Here is a 22,160-nt window from a genome sequence, read left to right as displayed (position 1 = left end):
AATTAGAACCCGGGACCGCGGCTTAGCAGGCAGGGTCACCACCCGCAAGGTAAGACCGATCGTCAAAAAGAAATCCTTTATATAGAATTTCTTTGTGATTAGGCTGCGTATAGAATTTATGACATATTTTACATTTGATTGCAAATAGTTTATCAACAGCCGAGTCTCCAGCTAGAAACTCAACTAGGTTAGCCTGCCATCTGACCGTTAATCTAGACCTAATGTAGATGAAGATGTACCAGTATTCTCTTTGTCTTGATTGTAACGGTCTTCAGCGTTCTCGTTGTTAGTTTCCTGTTGTTTCTCTTGATATTCCTTCTCGTCTTCGTATCTGTCTTGGTTTTTCTCTTCGTCTTTTTCTCTGTTGACGAAAAGAACACAAACAAAAGTATTATTAAAGCCTGTCAAAAACAAATAACATTAGGAAGTGGTATTAGAATGCCACACACTTGTTCGGTATTTTTTTTTAATAATTCAATAACCGCTAAGAGGCTAGTTTAAAAAATCTTCCTTTAAAGTTAAAGAAATTTAATAAAAACAAGGTGTATAGACTACTGTCAAGAGGGCGCTGTTATTCTGATGTATGGGTTGACAGTTCAGTTTAGTATGAAGAAAATAGTTCTAATGAAATTCCGCAAGATGGCGCGCAACCATGTATTTCTGGTCAGGCTTTACTATAGGGAATTCTGTCTACCCTGCACCTTCAGTAAATTGAGCAGATGAGTCGCATGAATGAAAGCGATCATCGACACACATAGACATAAGCAACATCAACATTTTAAAAAGCCAATCTACGAGTTGACGATTTCTCAGGTTCCTAAAAATCCGCGTCTTCAAAAAGCTACATTTGTACATTTACCTGCGTCGCTAACCCTTCTCATAGTCGTCTTCCCCTCTGTTCCCATACTTCACCCCCTCCGTGTTCCAATAGTCTGACTCGTCATCAGCCCGATTCTGGAACTCCTGACTGCGTTCGGCGGAGTAGTCAGGGAATTATACCTCAAGTGCCTAAGTATTTACCTACTTTTACTTATGGATTTACCTGCGTCGCTCCCCCTTCTCATAGTCATCTTCCCCTCTGTTCCCATACTTCACCCCCTCCCTGTTCCAATAGTCTGACTCATCATCAGCCCGATCCTGGAACTCCTGACTGCGTTCGGCGGAGTAGTCAGGGAATTCAGCCTCCATCCTGTTTGGAGATCGGGCGAGGCGATACGCCTGCACGTTGAGGTGAAATGCTGAAACAGATGGAGGGTATTATCAGTACTGTTACTTGTCAATAGATTTCGCGACGAACGAAGTCTAATGCTCACCAGTTTTTAGCTAATATTACAAGAATATTCGTCAGTATTCCGTTTTAAATTTTTCTTGTAATATAAGTTGTAAACTGTAATATTAATTTTTTGGCAGACGAGACACAGTTGCCACCTAGTATCGAGTAGTGGTATTGATAAGTCACGCTATTTGACGCGTGATTGTCGCTAGATGTCACTTAACTATGCATATACTGATGTATGGAGTTACAACTCTTATTCCCTTACTTATTCCTGTATGATAATGATAAGTACGAACTTTGTATATTTTATCAAAGCACAGGATGTCCCTACAATTGTATTTTTCGCCGACGTATCATGCTTCCAATTTTATCACTTATCCACGTGGATAAGACATCTGTCACTCTCACACTGACATACTTGCCAAAGCGTGACGGATACTTTATCCACGTGGATAAGTGATAAAATTGGAAGCATAATACGCCGGCTGGATGTCAATTGTCAGCCAAATCGCATAGAACAAAACTTAAGACAGAGGCTAGCTATACAGGTGCCCTCTATGCAAACATTTGATAGTTGCGAATTTCATTATTTAATATCTGGGCGACCGAGCTTCGCCTGGTTCTATTTTAATATATCACGTCTTTAGATAAAAAAAAAACTTATAAATACAAAAACAAAAAAAAAAGACAAAAACAAAAATTTAATTTCTGGCCGGGATTCGAAACCCTGACCTACGATCTATCTGCGTACATTAGACCGACCTCGTAAGACTGAGCTAAGCGGAATCGATGCGCGCGCGGCGAAATTAACGACCATATTTTACGTTTACTACCGCGAAAGAAAAACTCATGAAAACTCGAAAATTCGCGTTTTCCGGGGTCTAAGGCTACGCTAGATCGATTTTTCACCCCCGAAAACCCCCACATAACAAATTTCGGCGAAATCGTTAGAGCGGTTTCCGAGATCGTCGGTATATATAAATAAATATACAAGAACTGCTCGTTTAAAAGTATAAGATTTACCCAAGAAATACATCCACGTGGATAAGACATCTGTCACTCTCACACTGACATACTTGCCAAAGCGTGACGGATACTTTATCCACGTGGATAAGTGATAAAATTGGAAGCATAATACGCCGGCTGGATGTCAATTGTCAGCCAAATCGCATAGAACAAAACTTAAGACATAGGCTAGCTATACAGGTGCCCTCTATGCAAACATTTGATAGTTGCGAATTTCATTATTTAATATCTGGGCGACCGAGCTTCGCTTGGTTCTATTTTAATATATCACGTCTTTAGATAAAAAAAACTCTTATAAATACAAAAACAAAAAAAAAGACAAAAACAAAAATTTAATTTCTGGCCGGGATTCGAAACCCTGACCTACGATCTATCTGCGTACATTAGACCGACCTCGTAAGACTGAGCTAAGCGGAATCGATGCGCGCGCGTCGAAATTAACGACCATATTTTACATTTACTACCGCGAAAGAAAAACTCATGAAAACTCGAAAATTCGCGTTTTCCGGGATCTAAGGCTACGCTAGATCGATTTTTCACCACCGAAAACCCCCACATAACAAATTCCGGCGAAATCGTTAGAGCGGTTTCCGAGATCGTCGGTATATATAAATAAATATACAAGAACTGCTCGTTTAAAAGTATAAGATTTACCCAAGAAATACATAAAAATCCAACTAATACAAGGATTCATGTTAGTATGTAAAGCTATCTACTTGATAAGTAATGGAAGGCAGAATTTTCAATACTTTTGGTTACTTACCGCCAATGCAGACGATCAGAGCGAGACAAACTCTTGCTGAAGCCATCTTTGGTATTCGTACCAATACTTCAAGACATCATCTTTTATACTTCCTCAGGCCTTTGAAATTACCGCCATGTTATTAAATAACGTAGTTCTTGATAGCTCACACGCAACTTAGATAAAAGTACATACTTGTATGGAAATTTGTAGTTTCTTGACCCAATTTGAATGAAATTAAACATGATATGAGTAGTACTAGTCTGTATCAATTAACTACAGTAATTATACATATTACAACAGAGGCCCATTTCTCGAAGCTACAAGTTACAATTTTACAAGTGGTAGTCAATATCTAATATGACAAGTTGGAAAGAGACTCCCGCTTATGATTTGTAACTTTCAGTTTGACAAATGGGCCCTGCTCTAGGATACCTAAAAATACATAAAACTCAATAGTCTCATAATGTTCAAAATTATAGCAGTTTTTTTTCTCCTTACAAATAAATATTATTATTTAGGACATTCTGACACAGTTTTACACGTATTTCTGTAAGTTCAACCTATACAGTCATTGTCGTTCTGTGAGGCAGAGTATGTGGCCAAGCCATACATGATCCTAGTTAGGCACTGGTCCCACCGCGAGCTAGTAAACTATGAGCTATCGGCTATAAAAACGAACAAAAGAAATCCCGTGTAAATAAAAGAGACACGGCGATGTTTATAGTTACTCGCCCAGCGGTGAGCTATCAATATGAAAGAAAGAAAGAAAGAAACGTTTATTAAAATAACAAAGTGTTACATGTTATTCTGGTCCCCACACTAGGCACAGCCTGTCCTGTGGTGGCCCATATCGCCGTGTCTCTTTTATTTGCAAGGGAGTGCTTATGTTTTGTTCGTTTTTATAGCCGATAGCTCATAGCTTACTAGCTCGCGGTGGGACCAGTGCCTTAATCTTGTGGCAAATCAACATTTTGTTTAAAGTCACATACAGGTCGAACGCGATTAATTAACATTATTTTACCTTTTTTCCCAACGTTTCGGCCAGGTTGGCACTGACGAAACGTAACGAAACGTTGCTACATTAACTAAAAGCGGGTAGATTATATTTATTTGTCTATCCCGAACATTTATAGAAATTAATATCGGGTAGTTTTGTGGTGTTTTATATCTCCGGTGATACTATGCTGAGACGTCAGTCTTCCGCGACCACGGCCAGTGCAACCTAGCCGAAACGTTGGGAAAAAAGGTAAAATAATGTTAATTAATCGCGTTCGACCTGTTTAAATATGTGTACAAAGCGCGAGAACTTAGTGTTAGGGGCAAGTGTTCAACCTGTGGACGCGTGTACCTTTGGACACTAACAGTATTTAAAAAACAAAAGGCCATAGACAAATATCGAGTACGTATTCAAATAGTATTTTTCTGATATGGCAACACTGGTCAGACGCCATTTTTATAAATGGACGGAATTGTGTCTCGTGCGGCTGTTGAAAGTTTTTGTGCCAAAAAGTAAGTTTATACTTGCATTTTCAATGTGATTTTTGCAAATTATGTAATTAATATGATTGTTTTAGTGCTCACATATATAAATTTAATGTTTGATCTTTGCTGTCTTTGGTTTTTACTTCCCGCAAGTAGTTTTAAAAATGATCGGTAACGGTTTAAAAATAAAAGTGTCAAATTTGTACCTGTGGACAGTTTCTTGAATGTACCTATGGACTGTCCACAGGTACAATATTGCTTGTTGTATCTGTGGACATTTCAAAATTATAAATATTTTTATTTTATTTCAGTGCCTCGTAGTAAAAGTGGACAAATACGTAGCAAGATATGCCCCGATACTTTAAGGGATGCAGTTCGAGAAGTAAATAATGGATGTTCTGTGCGGAAAGCTGCTGAAAAATACAAAATTCCAAAGTCAACGATTTTTAAGTACCAAAAATTATATCTGGGCCAGAATCTAGACCAAAGTCGCTTGGACAGTTCAACGTGCCTGGTTCAAAACCTGGTAAAACTAGGATACTAACTGATACGCCAGTGAAAAACTCAATTCAGATGGAGGAATTAAAGCGAGAAATTAATAAAAGAAAGAACATTGCTAATAAAAAAGGAAATAAGGAAGAACTACATCAGTCAAGTACAAGTAAAATTAAACCAAAAAAAGCCATGAATCCTACCAAAGTTAAGCCTAAAAATGTGCAAGAATCACCTAATAAGGAAGACTTAGCAATACCTAATTGTAGTAAGTCTGACCAGGCATCAGACTCAAAAAAAGTTTGTATCTTAGAGAACACTAAGTTAACATACAAGATGTGTGTTGTATGTAAAAAATATAGCAAAAAAGCTTTACTTGTGTGCAGTATTTGCAAGGCAGAATACCATGCAAAGTGCGTATCAAAAGCTCACAAGGACAATATAGATTCTGGTGATGAATCTAGTTTCATTTGTCAAAAGTGTTACGTGCTGAATGATGATTCCGATGACTGTGTTGATCGTGGAAACTCATCCCACTCTGACGAGTTTGCTGAAGAGTTGTATCAAGAATATTGCAATGCCAAGAAGCAAAATGTCTATTAAAATATAACCAACGTGTTATTTAGTAACTTGATTATTATTTTATTTTGTTAATTGAGAGTTTAAAAAGAAAATATTTTGTTAAATCTATATTGTTGATTTTATGTCCTTAGGTACAGTGCCGTCCATAGGCAGGATATCAAAGTCCACAGGTACAAACGCCTTATGTACCTGTGGACAAAAACTGCATTTTTAAAAAAAGAGCTCATATCTTTTGTTACTGTATAGCTAGCACTATAAAAGTCTGTGTTGATTAAAGACTGATTAGTTGTTCTTTGGAAAAAATAAAGAGTGTAATGATACTGTCAGTGGTGTTTCATTAAAATTAAAAAATATATCAAAATCTGGAAAGTGTCCACAGGTTGAACACTTGCCCCTATATTGCAAATCAACATTTGCATCATTTCAATAATTTAGGTATAAAGCAAGTGGAAATGAGATATATTAAAAAAAAGATGAGTCTCCTTTGTCGCGGCGAGATACGGTTGCGCCGGTCATGTGCTAACCCTGCTGTACCTATTTGTGTTTAGGTAGATACTTTTCATTGATTGAGTAGTTCCCAAAAACTTTGTACATAGCCACGTCAGAAAATTTTAATTGATCCTATTTAATAATATTGTTACCAACATTTAGTAATTTAAGTCTACTTTCGTAATTGTTATAATTAAGAAAATAATAGATACTTACTAGAGAACTTTAATGACGAAATAAAACTTACCAAAATTTATTTTATGAATTGTTTTTTTTTGTACCAAGATTTATTTGATGAATTGATTTTTTTGTAACAAAATAGTAATAAAAACAAATGATTTAACTTTTTCCTTAATTTTTTGTACAAACTTTTTGAGAACTGTTAGATTCCTTTCACCTATTTCGAAACTACGACAGATATCTATGCAAAATTGACCCAATTTCAAACTTTTCGCACATGTCAAAACTGTAAAACATGCTTCCTTATCTTATCACGTTTATGTAAAACTGTCAGCGCCGCGACAGAAGTTATCGGCACGTGTTAATTGCAAAACGTGCACAATGCTCCGGTGTGGCGTGCTTGTATTGATACTTGTCGTTTATGTGTGGGGTGAAGCCGGTGAAGGTATGTATGAGATAAATAAAATAATGCAAAATCTATACTATTTGAGCATTTCTTTTCTTTTTGCCAATAATTTTTTTTTATTGTTTTAGGAAATTTTAGGTCAATTGTACTCAGAAATCTCAGAATCACGAGTACTTTCAATCTCACTGGGAAACAAAAAGTGTCCTAGAATTTCCATACATTTTTTTACTTTCCTCTTTTGCTACCCCATACAACATGTACGGAAAATGGTAACAAAATAAGAAAAAATCGTATGGGACAATTTTTTTAACTACTAGAATTGAAAAGGCTAGTAATTCTGAGTAGAAATAGCATATTTTTTTTCAAAAATATCACACTTCATAAAAGTGGCAAAAAAAAAGAAATGCTCATTTATGGTTACTTACTTTTTCTTGTTTGTGGGTAGTATGACCACGAATGCTGAAAAGTGTTCTAAACGTCGGGATGTATTGTAAATTCATTACATATATGTTATATAATCCATTTCCATTGTTTCATGAATAACTATTATAACAATTTTGAATTTATACTTAAAAATATTCTCGACAATTGTATACCAGTAAAGAAAATAAGGTTTGGACTAACATCTAAAAAAACATGGCTATCGAAAGGCATTAAAATATCATGCAAATCAAAAAGACTTCTAAAAATTATAGTCTCGTACACAAAAGATCCTATCCTTACTAAACACTATAAACAGTATGAAAAGCTATTAAAACGAGTTATCCTAAATTCCAAGAGAAACCAGTACATTAAAGAAATAAGTACTTCCAAGAACATATCTAGATCCATGTGGCGTATAATCAAAGAACGTACAAACAAAAATGTAAAATATTCAAACCAAAACATTGAACTGGATATCCACAATAATCTATCGTCCGATCCCAAGCAGGTTGCGAATGCATTCAATACATTTTTTGCGACAGTTGGTGAGGCCAGCGGGGACCCGCCCCGCGCGGGCGACCCGTGCGCCAGCGCGTTATCAACACCATGTACCTCCGGCCGGTCGAGCCGCTTGAAGTAAACAAGATCATTAAGGAATTGAAAGACAAGTATAGCTGCGGCATAGATGAGATACCACCTGCATTGATTAAATTATGCGCAGATGAACTAACTTTACCATACTTTATGCTAATTAACCAGTCTTTTTCAGAAGGAATATTCCCCGACAGATTGAAAATATCCGTTATAAAACCTATATATAAAAAGGATGACAAATCAAACCCAAGCAATTATCGTCCCATTTCTCTCTTACCTACTTCCTCAAAAGTGTTTGAAACAGCAATGAGTAAACGTCTTTACTCATTCTGTGAAAAATACGACCTATTCGACGACTGTCAGAACGGTTTTCGAAAAAACCGATCCACTGACCTTGCTACTTACAAATTCATACAGGAGGTGTTAAATACACTAAATAACAAGAAATATGCAGTTGGCATCCTCCTGGACATGTCTAAAGCATACGATCGCGTACAATGTAACCTACTATTGGATAAGTTATACGACCTAGGAGTGAGAGGGATAACTCATCAATGGTTTGCCTCCTACCTAAAAAATCGTAAGCAATATGTAGAAGTCCAATACCATGATCATACCACGGGCCTAATAACAAACGTGAAATCAGACGAACAAATCATAAATCACTCTATACCCCAAGGAAGTGTAATCAGCTGTTTGTTATTTATAATCTACATAAATGAACTCCCTAAAGTCGTAGATAAACCATGCGTGTTGTTCGCGGATGACATCTCCATCCTTACATCATGTCAAAATAACGATACCTTAGATATCGACCTCAACAACATAATGACTACAGTAGTAACTTGGCTAAACGATCACAACCTGCAAATCAATCTTACGAAAACCAAACTTATGCAATTTAAACCAGTACAAAAGCGCGCCTTAGAAATCGATTATTCATTTAACGGCCTCAGACTGGAATGTGTTGATACCTCCACCCTGCTAGGTTTTGATATCGATACATCTATAAATTGGAAACCACACATTCTGAAAATGAAAAATAAAATGCTCAGGTTTATTTATGCCTTCAGAGAACTAAAAAAATCGACTAGTCTACAAGCTGCAAAAATAGCTTATTATGCTTATCCTTACTCCTGGCTTAAATACGGTATAATCCTTTGGGGAAATAGCACAGATGTAGAAGACCTATTTCTACTCCAAAAGAAATGCATACGCATCCTCGCAAATATAAGTAGTCCAGCGAGCTGTAGACCACATTTTATTGAATACGAAATTCTTACCCTGACATCAATGTATATATTCGAAATGTGCAAGTTTGTAAGAAAACATTCGAACTTATTTACAAAGTTAGTAGATCAGCCACGACGCTTCGAAACAAGGTACAAATATAATTTAGCTTTGCCGTCAACCTCTAACCTCAAACTCCATAGTGCAAGTCCAAATGTCATGGCGGTTAAAATTTATAACCACCTTCAAGATAATATTAAAGGTCAAGAAAACAACAAGAAATTTAATAAGATGTTGAAAGACTTCCTGATAAATAAGTGTTACTACAAATTAAAAGATTTTTTTGATGACGACGTTGGAGACACCTTCTATTGATTGATTAACTTACACCTACCTACTTCTAATTATTATTAAATTTGAAATATGAAACTCACAATAATTAATTATTTATTTGAGACTACTATTTTATTTTATGAGAAATTTTATGGATTAATATATTTTTACCTATATATATATGTTTTCAATGTTTAATTTATTCTTTTTTTTAAATAATAATAATTAAATTTAATGATAAGTTATTATATGCTGTGCCCTTGCAGGGTCCATGTGAGACATCATACTACATTCAATACCTGTACTGTAACCATGGTTTGCAATAAAGAATTATGAATTATGAATTATGAGGAACACCACGCTGCGCTCTAAGACTCAAATAATAGACGTAGCTCGGAAAGCGGCTAAGTTGAAGTGGGACTGGGCTGGCCATGTCTGCCGAATGCCGGACGACTTGTGGGCCAAGATAACCACAGAGTGGGAGCCCCACGAGTCAAACCGGGGATCCGGCAGATCACACCGGCGATGGCGGGATAACCTGGACTCATTTTTGATTGGCTGGCCAGAAATAGCACTAGACAGAGAAGATTGGAAAAAGAGGGGGGAGGCCTTTGCCCAGCAGTGGGACACAGTGGGCTCTGAATAATAATAATAATAATATATATATCTTTGCACCTGGCGGGGACCATTTCCGGTTGTATCATATTGTGCGCTCGGGGATGGTATCCGCCACGTGTATCCCTTGCCTTTACATTAAAATGTCTAAAAGGGCCTCTGTGCTGTTGGCTTCGGCCCCACGCATGCCTCCCAAAGGTCCGGGACCCCATGGTCCCGAGATATGGAAAAGACAGACAAATAATAATAATAAAAAACCGCTGACACTGACGGACGTGTCTTTGGATAAATTTTCACAATTTTATTTATTTTTATAGTATTTTTATCGCCGTTCTTGGTTTTTGTGGTTCAGTTTTTGTGTATTTCTTACGCTACATTAAAATCATGTACAATGAAGAACATCCAACGAATTACTATACTATCTAAATACACGGATATCAGCATGAACTGTCAAACGGCGATAAGTGCATTGTGAAATTTGTGAAAATGTTAACGAGGTCACGCACCAAAGCGGCACAAAGAAACGCACGCCCACCATCCCCGCCCGCCTCGTCCAGCTCCCCGTCCGCATCGTCGTCGGGCGACGAGTTCGCCACGGCGCCCGACACCGACGGGTCCAGCGACGAGAGCGGGCCGCCGCCGCCGCCGCCGCCACCACCTGCGCGACGAGGGCGGCCACCGCTGCCGGCACGCTTGGGGCCTGCGGGACATCCTGCCCCGCCCACGGCTCCCGCTGCCGGTGGTGTAGTGCGTCGCATGACATGGACTCGAGAAATAAACGAGAATGTCATGCGCGCCTATTACGGGGCCACAGAGGGGGGAACCCGGCTATCCGCGTACCGTTCGAGAATGCTGCCTCTGTTTCAGGCACTCGAGCCATCCACCACCGTATCGGAGCAGCGGCTATCGGATCAGGTGCGCGTCATTCAGCGGTCAAAGCGGTTGGATGACGCCACACTTGATCGGCTCCGCCAGGAGGCTCTCGCTACTCGCGCGGACCCTGCCTCGGGGCGGGATTTGCCCGCCATGTCGCCGGACCCGGTGCCCGAACCCGACCTGGCATCGGAGGCGCCGCGGGTTGATTCCGGTAACGACGGCGGGGACTTCGCGAGTCAGAGCGAGAGTGAGCCTGCCAATGAGCAACTGAGGAGGTCTTTGGAAGAGGCGATTACGCAGTATCGCTCCACAAGCAATCCTAGGCCACGATTACCACGTCTGCCCATGAATAGACGCAATCTAGCGCTAATAGGAGCCTTAAATGCTTTACTAGATCCATATATGCGGACTAGTAAAGATCTAGATGATACACACTCGATCATGTACTGCGGGGCCATCGCGGCGTGCCGTGTTGCTCGAGTCAAGTTTCCGGACGCTGACCGTGCAACTAGGACCGCCGAAGGTGTCCCTGCATGGCAAGTACGGATCGAGCGTCGTATCAACTCGTTTAGGACTCTCATTGCAAAGCTGATCTGCTTCAGAGGGGGTAATAATCGCCCCCGAGTAATGCGCTTTGTGAACCAGGCGTTCGCGGGGACGGACATCAGGCCCCGCGACTATTTGGCCAATGTCACAGAGCGCATCGACTTCCTGAAGCAGAAAGTCTATGCATGGGCAAGCCGTATTCGCCGCTACAGAAAGCGTGTAGACCGATTCCAGCAGAATCGTCTTTTTCAAAGCGACCAAAGGAAAGTATACCGAAGGTGGGAGGAAACCGACCCTCGTGTGTCTGACGTGCGGCTGCCGGATGTTACTGCCATGTCTGATTTCTGGCGTAGCATCTGGTCGGTGCCCGTCGAACACACGGAGGGTGAGTGGATGACCGTTGTCGAACGCGAGTGCGAGAGCATCGAGCCTATGGGGGCTATCACCATCAGCCCCGACGACGTAAGTTGTGCTACCCGTACGGCCCAGAACTGGAAAAGTCCTGGACCGGACGGATTGCACAACTTCTGGCTAAAATGGTTTCGATGCTCGCACTCGCATTTGGCAACGCAATTTCAACAAGCCCTCGATCTTGGTTCTCTCCCACCTTCCCTAACAACTGGTGTTACTTTCCTGCTCTATAAGTCCGGTAGTACCACGGAAGCAAAAAACTACAGACCCATCACGTGCTTGCCTACACTTTACAAGCTCCTTACATCCATTTTGAGAGCAAAAATTAACGCGCATATTGTCGCTAACAACATTCTGGCTCCCGCTCAAAATGGATGTAGGGTTGGGTCCCGTGGTACTAAAGAGCTCCTCCTCATAGACATGACCATCTGCCAACAAGTTCGGCGGAGCAAGGGGGCCATTTCGGCCGCTTGGATTGACTATAAGAAGGCCTATGATTCGGTGCCTCATTCATGGCTGAGAAGGGTATTGGAGCTGTATAAACTTGATGCAGCTTTAATATCCTTCCTGGCTGCATGTATGAGGCAGTGGACCACAGTCCTTCGTCAACCAGGAGGCAGGGATGGCCCCCTGGCCCGCAGGACTTCATAAGGATTGAGCGAGGAATATTCCAGGGTGACAGTTTGAGTCCATTATGGTTCTGCCTAGCTCTGAATCCCCTCAGCACGCTGCTGAAGGATTCTGGGCTAGGTTGCCGGCTTCGGAGAGAGGGTGAAGTCATCTCTCACCTTCTGTACATGGACGATCTCAAACTATTTGCACCGAACACCCAAGACCTGATGGTGCTATTGAAAACCACAGAAGTTTTCAGTACCGCCATCAGAATGGAGTTTGGTGTCGATAAGTGTGCGGTTATGCATGTGCAGCGGGGGGAGGTTGTAAATTCAGAAAATTTACAACTTTCTGAGACGATGTCGTTCAGATCTATCTCTGAATCAGAAACCTATAAGTACCTTGGTATGTCACAGTCGTTGGGTATTGAGGATGTTGGCATTAGACGGTCGGTGAAGGAGCGCTTTTTCAGTCGGCTGACAAAAGTCCTTAACAGTCTTTTGTCAGGAGGCAACAAAGTGCGCGCCTTTAACGCCTGGGTAATGCCTCTACTCATATACTCCTTTGGCATACTACGGTGGACCCAGACTGAGCTGGACGCCCTGGATCGGAGGGTCCGCTCACTGCTTACCACACACCGTATGTTACACCCGCGCTCGTCTGTTATGAGATTGTACATCCCACGGAAGTGCGGAGGTCGAGGCTTCCTAAACGCCAAAGATCTCCACAACCGTGAGGTGTACAATCTCAGGAATTACTTCCTTAACAACGAGTGCGGGATGCATCGTGATGTGGTGGCAGTGGACGGAAACCTCACGCCGCTCTCCTTGGCGAAACAGAACTGGCGCAAACCTGTGGTACTAAGTACTGCGGACCGCAAGGCGGTATGGGAGAGCAAGCAGCTACACGGGCGGTTCTACAAGGCCCTCACGGGACCCGATGTAGATCTGCTCGCATCGGTGAACTGGTTACGATTCGGGGACCTCTTCGGAGAAACCGAGGGTTTTGCCTGTGCAATTGCGGACGAAGTTATGATGACGAACAACTACCGGAAATATATCCTGAAGGACGGTACGGTCGACATTTGTCGGGCATGCCGCCGTCCCGGAGAGTCACTCAGGCATATTATTTCCGGTTGTTCTCATCTTGCTAACGGCGAGTACTTGCACAGACATAATCTCGTAGCCAGGATTATTCACCAGCAACTTGCTCTTCAATACGGCCTTGTGGACCGCGAAGTACCGTACTACAAGTACTTACCTGCGCCAGTTCTCGAAAATGGTCGTGCCACGTCTATTGGGATCGATCTATTATCACTGACAGGACTATTGTAGCCAATAAACCTGACATTGTGATAATAGATCGACTGCAACGCCGGGCAGTGCTCGTTGACATCACCATCCCCCATGATGAGAATCTCGTGAAAGCCGAGAAGGACAAGTCCAGTAAGTACCTAGACTTGGCTCACGAGATAACCGCCATGTGGGATGTTGAATCAACGATCATTGTTCCGATAGTCGTTTCAGCGAACGGTCTCATAGCGAAGAGTCTCGACCAACATCTTAAGAGACTCTCGCTAGGTGGCTGGATCAAGGGCCAGATGCAGAAGGCGGTGATCTTGGACACAGCACGGATAGTTCGACGGTTCCTCTCTCTGCAGCCCTAACCACCGGCAGCTTGGGCCCTGCCCCGCTGCTGGCGGCACCCTAGGTTAGGTTTTTTATAATGTGTTTATATGTGTTTTATATTGTTTTGTATGTGTTTTTGTATTTTACTTTTATATTCATATTATAAACAGCCTAGCCTAAGATTTGAAAGAAATAAAGAGAATAATTACAATAGTATTAATCAGTACTCTCTTTTCAATTCCTTCTCCTTGTAATATAAGTTGTAAACTGTTTTAATATTACATTTTTGGCAGACGCAACACTGTTGGCACCTAGTGTCGTGTAGTGGTACTGATAATTTAAGCTATTTGACGCGTGATTGACGTGTGAATGACGCTAGCGTCATCTAGATGTCACTACAAATAACTCGCATTTACTGATGTATGGAGTTACAACTCTTTCCTAACTATGCCCTGAACGGAAACATTAAATAATGGTACATTACATCAGAGGCCGGGAAAATGAGGATTTCCGGCCAATATACCGGATAGGGATACGAGGCCGGGAATCCATTTTCACGCCGAGGCATGTATAGTGCTTTTCTCAAACATAAGGTAAACGTCCCAATGAATGACACTATTAGGAGGGATTTGATACATTTTCTATGAAAACTACTTATTATGTCACCCATACAGACTACTGGTGTATGCAGATTTATGAACCAATCCTTCCTTTATGTCAGTGAAACATTACATTGTATAATAGTAATAAGATTTCTTTATAATTTCAGTTTCCCTTGAGACCTGAAATTGTACCAATGGATAACACGCGAAAACTCGTATGTCCCAATATATGACTATGGAAAAAAAAATAGGCTGTCCTAATGTATGACAGTGTGATACGGTAATTCCGTAATTATTAGCTGCTGTAGCAACAGCTATCCCTCTCGATACTTCGTCTAATGCCTTTAATACGTCATCTAAACTATATTTTTAGAGTTTGGAGGTATTTTTACTTTTATTTATCTATATCTGTAACCAGTGTATGACACTATACTTTAGCCCTAATGAATGACATGTAAATACGTACCTGTCATTCACTCTATATCCATAGTAAAACAGTGTATGACACCCATGTCAGACACTACTCACGTGATAGATAGAACATTTATTTTTACAGGGTATATTATACGTATGTTATACTTCCTTAATTTATTGTCAAAATAAAAACTTGTGAAATTACATTTTGTGCCAATGAATGACGCGGGTGTCATACACTAGTAAAATCTAAAAATTTGTTCCAGTGAATGACATGTCTTTAAAATACTAAAGTAAGGAAAATAAGCTACTTTCAATTTACTAAATCAATTGTTTAATGTATCATCTAACAGTTTATAATGATGTTTTACCAGTAACTTCAAAATCCTGGTTTTTATTTCCACTTTTCAAATGCAGTTTCTTAACAGATTTAGTAAAAATTACGACGCACAACCAGCTAGATGCACCTCCTTGCAAAAACTACCCCACAGAATAAAAATTACTAAACTTATCATTCACAACTTCAAAACAAAATTCATAGATAACGCTGACGATCGATTAACTCCTGTATCTTGTTTATACCGTTAACCGTTTTCTTATTTTTTTAAATAAACTGTGAAATAGTCATACATTGGGTCAGTGTCATCCATTGGGACGTTTACCTTACAATGAAATAAAAAAAAATGCTCTAAAGGACAATATTTTATAAAAAAAAGTTACTTTGCAGGCCTAGGCCTAAAAAATAATATGAAATTCCTTTACAGTCCTCTCGAGTTGTTGCGCCCAAAAAGCGATACTTCCCAGCCCATTTTAAGGAACGTAAAGACAATATTTCATTGCATGTTTGAGAAAATAGAATTTACATTATATTGTCTTCGGTTAGCGCGATAGTTATTCACTGATGTATGGAGTTGCAACTCTTCCCTATTTAGTCCTCTATGGTTGAGGGACGGAAAGCTTAGATCGGCAGGTTTCGATTGTCTGTAAAGCAAAGTGCATACGTTGCAACGAAAATTCACTTTTCCCCTCACTAGCTCGGAAACACGTGCTTTGTCCTTTAATACCAGCGGGTAAAACGCATTTTATCCACTAGTGGGTAAAGTAATTTGACCTTGAATAAAGTCAAAATAACTGCTTTTAAATTGATAAAAGTAGGTGAATCTAGTAATAAAGATGATTTACCACCTGTGGAACTGCTGGAAGCAGTGATAAACGCATTTTTTGCGTTGTAGTTTCCTCGCTATAGTGAGGGGAAAATTTTTGTGTTACACTCGGGTGCAAATGTATTTTACTTCTCGTGTGTTAAAATACAACTTTGCCCCCTTGTATAACAAATAACTATTGTTTTTCGTACACGAATTTCAGTTTCGATTGGCATTTTCTATTTAAACGTGTCCGGTAGTGTGTCAAAAAGTTTAAAGTCTTGAATCATACTACGTAAAAAGTCATTGCAATTATCAATATAATGTGTTTTATAGGCTCGGAGCCTTCCCAACGGCAATACCTAAACGCTTTAGAAAACCTGCCCGCACTCTTCAACCACATAATCGGGATGCTCCAAGTCAAACCAGAGGTCCTAGAGAAAAACGACGTTACTACCTTCCGGGAATCACCGCTAGATGGCGGTGAAATAAGTCCACGGAGAACTGAACGTAATATCTTTAAAAGAGAGGTTACTTTTGAACACGCGGATGACGAAGCATTGCAAGGAGCTGATTGGTTGGTTTTAAAAGCAGATGGTAAATCGGATTCGTTTATTGGTCCAATTCCTGGAGGGTTTCAGTTGACGGCAGAGGAAGTAGCGGAGAAGATGCTGGAAGCAGAAAAGAAATTGGAAGAATATCATAATGAAACTCGTTGATTTATTGATTGATATTGATTTACTGATATTGTATAATTATGTTATAATCATCTACAATTAAATGTAGTCTAACTAAGACTTAAAATACCTGATATGAAGTCCAATAGTCACATATTTTGCGGTCGTATGGCACTGGTCCCACCGCGAGCTAGTAAACTATGAGATATAAAAACAAAACGAACAGAAGATAATCACTCTCGTGTAAATAAAAGAGACACGGCGATGTTTATAGTTACTCGCCCAGCGGTCAGCTATCCCTTAAAAAGTCCCTTACCTATTGTACCCCCATGTTAGGCCGTATCAGACTATCATAATATTTTCACAGAAATAGGATTAAATTTTGATCATCTATGAATTCTATGATCATATTTATATGATAGTAGTAGGATAAACTCTTTATTTACATGAACATATTTACATAATTATATAAGAAACTAAGACTAAACTTAAAAGCTAGCTAATGTCTAAAATAGGCCCTTGAGGCATTGTACCAAGAATACTGGCGACATTTCCTCGCTGTATCGCAATGCTGATACGTTGAGCGAGGAAGTCGCCAGCTCTTCGGTCACCAGTTACCTCAACCAGACGCTTCGCGATTTCTGTGAACAACTTGTTCGCGCTGGGGCCCCATGGACGTAGAGTTTCTACACCAAAGGGTACAAAAAGGTATTCTTTGCCAAGACTTTTGTATTTATTACGTTTCAAAATTTCGGCACTTTCTGCCGCTGCGCCCGCTTTTATCTTGGTCCGTTGGAGGTGAGACGGTGCCAATGTGTCTACGCAGGTATCAAAGCCCGGTGTCATACTTTCTAGCGGTGACATGGTATCGTATGGAATCCAAAGTTACATCAAAAAAATGTACGAAAATTGTACTAAATTGTACGCTAATTAAAAAAAAATGTTCTACACGCATTTCCAAGAAAACAATGATCAATATGTCACCGCTAGAGAGCATACTTTCTGGCGGGCGCTATCTATTTCACTATGTAACAGTCCAGTTTTCAGCTTTTTTATGAATCAGAAAAAATGTTCGAGAATTGTACTAAACTATACGGTACTTAAAAAAAAAAATAATTACACTTATTTACAAGAAAACAATGATTTATATGTCACCGCTAGAAAGTATACTTTCTGGCGGGCGCTACCTATTTCACTATGTAACAGTCCAGTTTTCAGCTTTTTTGTGAATCAGAAAAAATGTACGAGAATTGTACTAAACTGTCCGATACTTAAAAAAAAATAACTACACGTATTTACAAGAAATTTCACCACGCCAACTGGTACGGTCAGCTACATAAGGTAAATATATTTAACTGTATTCAATTTGGTAGCGCTGGCGAGTCTTGACAATGGCAAATGTTTACCAGTGTATCCGGCTGTTTATGAAGATGATTATAATGATCGAGTTTAAAGTGCATCTAAACATGCTTATTTAGGCGAACAATTAGCCGATAGGAATTTGGCCCCCTTTTTAACAGGTATGTTTTTGGTGGGTAGCACGCCGCCCTTACACCTGTGAGTTTTACCGCTTACGTAAGCGACTTATGTAAAACTTTCATATATTAATGGTTTTTGTAAGCAGCTTACGGTACGAGTAAGTTTTAACTACTTTCGTGAGCTGAAAACTTTCAAGTGTATACGAGTTTGCTTACAGAAGCGACTCACAGCTTATCGAAATAAACTGATAAGTTTTGGCCTTACGAACTAGGACGGTCGTTTTTAGGGTTCCGTACCAAAAAGGTACAACAGGAACCCTTATGGTGCGACTCTGTCCGTCTGTCTGTCCGTCTGTCACATTCCTAAATATCTCGAGAACTACTAATGCTATCAACTTGAAATTTGGAATACTTGTGAACATTGTAAACCTCTACAAATAGAAAGTATAATTTTTTTAAATATATTAATTTTAATCGTAGAAAATGGCCAAAATGAAAGGGGGGCAAACTGTAAATTTCAAGTTACTAGGTCAAGTGGGGTATCGTTGGAAAGAGCTCAAATTGAACGTAAATAAGCTATTTTTTATAATTTTTTTGTTGTGGAAAAAAATGAATTTTGAAGGAAAATGTAAAAAAAATACCGTTCCCCCCCCCCCTTATCTCCGAAGTTTACCAACGAAAAATTATGAAAATTTTAGTAAACATTGGTTTTATGCTATATATTACAGGAAAAATATAATCGTGTTTGTATTTTGAATACTTTTTTTTAAATTTACAAAAAACTTTTCAGATTTTTACTTTCAATTTACCCACCCTTGCGGATGTATATCGTACTTCAAATTAATACGAGATTTTACGTAAACCATCTTCTGTCCAATCAAGTAAAAACTGTTTAAATCGGTTAACATTATAAAGAATTATCCCTGAAAAACCAGGTCGCGCAAATTAGTTAGCAAATTGACCGGGAGATGGCGCTATACACTATAATACTCATTAGTGCCTATACTTTTGTCTTCTAGTCAAGTCATTAGAGTTATATGAAAATATGAGATTATTTTTACTAGGTAGTTTGAAAGAAAGTTTGTACGGAACCCTCGGTGGGCGAGTCCGACTCGCACTTGGCCGGCTTTTTTCTTTTCATTTCAACTTTGCTTGCTTGGAACAATGTAGACTTTCAGTAAGTTGAAAACCACAAAACTTCCGTAAGCAAAACTTACGATTAGTTTTTCATAGGTGTAAATGGAACCATCAGTCGCTTACTAAAGATTTACGTAAGACGGCCTAAATGAAATCCATCATTCAGATCCAAAATCATCATTTATACACAGGTAAATTCTATCAGCCAGCAGACATCAAGTTAAAATTTGTATGAAATTACTTTGCACACTTGTGGATAAAACGCAATTTTGCTACCTGTTTTCGAAGAATCAAATGAGCCTTTACAGTCTCGTCTATAAATATCGTATCGAAACTTATTACTTGGGAAGAAAGCAGGTCAAAATTGAATACAGGTAAATATATTTACCTTATGTAGCTGACCGTACCAGTTGGCGTGGTGAAATATCTTGTAAATACGTGAAGTACCGTTTTTAATATTGTCGCGTAAGTTAGAACAATTCTCGTACATATTTTCCGATTTACAAGAAAGTTGAAAACTGGACTGCTACATAGTGAAATAGATAGCACCCGCCAGAAAGTATGCTTCCTAGCGGTGACATATAAATCATTATTTTCTTGTAAATACGTGTAGTTATTCTTATTTTAAGTATCGGACAGTTTAGTACAATTCCCGTACATTTTTTCTGATTAATAAAAAAGCTAAAAACTGGACTGCTACACAGTGAAATATATAGCGCCCGCCAGAAAGTATGCTTCCTAGCGGTGACATATAAATCGTTGTTTTCTTGTAAATGCGTGTAGTACAATTTTTTTTAATTAGCGTACAATTTAGTACAATTTTCGTACATTTTTTTGATGTAACTTTGGATTCCATACGATACCATGTCACCGCTAGAAAGTAAGTAGCCCTTAAGATATTTCCGCTTGAGACCAGGAGGCCTCACTCAAATGAATATTTAGGATTGTCTCTAAACTAATTTTGATTAAATCATCTATGGGTGACAGTAAATTTTGATGTTTCCAGAAAGGACAGCAACGAAGCACATATGTAAATTTAGGGACAAAAAGACAGAATTTAAGAATTACGAGAGCATAATGAGGGCTAATTTCGAGTAACCGATCAGTGTGACTTTTGAATTTAGATATGGAATTAGAAACGTAACCGGGAAAAGATTCTTCAAATACGGGAGAACCCAGGAGGCTAAGGGAATACTTGTCTACTATTTTGATATTGGGGGCCAGAACGTCAAATTTTGGTTTAAAATCAGTGAACGTATAAGAAGGCTTTTGAATAAAAAGTTCACATTTGCTGAAATTCAGCTCTAGACCAATAAGTTCGAAACTGCTTTTTATGTAAGACAAATCAGAAAGTACAGTATTCACGTCGCCTCCTAGAGTACCGTCATCTAAATACCAAACATTGAATTTTGATTTTAAGTTTTTAATTATTGGATTTATCGCCAAACTGAAAATAGCTGGGCCGAGAGGGTCACCTTGCTGACAGCCAACTTCAGATGAAATTTCGTGTGTCTTATACATTAATTTGGATGACTCTGAATAGCAATAGAAAAGGTAATTGTATAGTTCTGGAATTTTATCTTTGACTTCTGTCAGCAAAGTGTCTCTACTAACTGAATTGAATGCATTTTTAACATCAATTTTGACTAAAATTTCACAGTCGTCTAGTGAAAGGTAGGTCCGAAGGGCATGGACGGCTGCCTCGCACCCACCTTTCGTGCCAAAACCAAGCTGAATAGGCTCAAAAAGAGATTGCAATTTGGATCTAACGTGTCTAACCGCAATTTTTGATGCGAGACGCCTCAGTGTGGACCCCACCGCAATGGGTCTCACCCCTCCGTCCTTTTTGGTTAGGGCAATCAGGTTGGCGCCGTATAGAATGGGTAGAATTTCGGAATTGATTTTGCCTGAAAACATAAAATTTATTAATTTTGTGAGGGAACAGATAAGCTGCTCAGCAGCGTCTCCTACGGAGTGAGAGATTAGGTCTTTCAAATGTTGGGGCGAGATCCCATCCAGGCCGGCTGCCGAACCGTTTTTAAAAGAAAATATGGCGTCGACAACGTCTTTGCCTTCGATTTGGAGGCAGGCCTGGTCGGCTGTAGGTGGAGCCAACACGTGTGGCACTGAAGGAGCCGGGGGATGTTTGGAAATTAATGCCGAAAGGGTGTCAGGAGTATCTGGCGATAGCACGTCGCTTGTGAATAGGAGCCGAGTAGTAGTTATTTTATAAACAAACTGTACATTGTACAAAGAGGGCAAAAATGGTATTATGCGTACCATCGACCACGCTTGGGTGCCAATTCGAACTTATATTGCGATATTGATTTAATTGACTAAATAAGGGGCTTTAACTTTTACGTATTCTCACAGTAAGCGAAGGCACGGGAAAATTATAACATAATTATGTCATTTTGATATAAGAAAAGTTTGAATCGTTTTCTTGAAGTGCGCAATAAACGGTGAAAACAAATAAATGATTCAGAAGATGTTTTCAACGTCGATTGATCGGTGTTTGACCTTAGATTTCGTGTATAGATATTATTGTTATTTCATAATGTTGATATTACGGTATTGACACTGTTGACGTCACATATTACAATTTAGGCGAACGGAAACCCGACTTTTGACTTCAAAACGAAACGCCGCGAAAGTTAGTCTGGCTCTGTCGGGCCAATACGCAAGAGCGATAGAGATAGATTAGATAGAGATAGAGACGAGCGTTTCGTGAGCTTTTGTGCCATTCGGCTACGTACCCAGATTG

General features: G+C 39.6%; 1 protein-coding gene across 1 annotated transcript; it reads left to right on the top strand.

The window, feature by feature from the left end:
- Positions 1-6,653: 6,653 nt before the first annotated feature.
- LOC125236724 lies at positions 6,654-16,921 on the top strand. The gene is made up of 2 exons (XM_048143644.1): positions 6,654-6,717; positions 16,441-16,921. Exons 1-2 carry the CDS (start codon positions 6,654-6,656, stop codon positions 16,821-16,823), a joined length of 447 nt encoding a protein of 148 aa, XP_047999601.1. The 3' UTR covers positions 16,824-16,921.
- The last annotated feature ends 5,239 nt before the right edge of the window (positions 16,922-22,160 follow it).

This window comes from Leguminivora glycinivorella, chromosome 19 (assembly GCF_023078275.1).
Source record: "Leguminivora glycinivorella isolate SPB_JAAS2020 chromosome 19, LegGlyc_1.1, whole genome shotgun sequence".
Lineage (NCBI taxonomy): Eukaryota > Metazoa > Arthropoda > Insecta > Lepidoptera > Tortricidae > Leguminivora > Leguminivora glycinivorella.
Note: the sequence above shows the minus strand (reverse complement) of the source record. Positions and strands in the feature narration are given on the sequence as shown.

What these genes read in the sequence shown, in the direction of transcription:
- LOC125236724 (XM_048143644.1), top strand. Translation starts at nt 6,654, where the DNA reads ATGCTCCGGTGTGGCGTGCTTGTATTGATACTTGTCGTTTATGTGTGG. An exon ending in GTGGGGTGAAGCCGGTGAAG is followed by an intron (nt 6,718 to 16,440) that starts GTATGTATGAGA and finishes TGTGTTTTATAG; the next exon opens with GCTCGGAGCCTTCCCAACGG.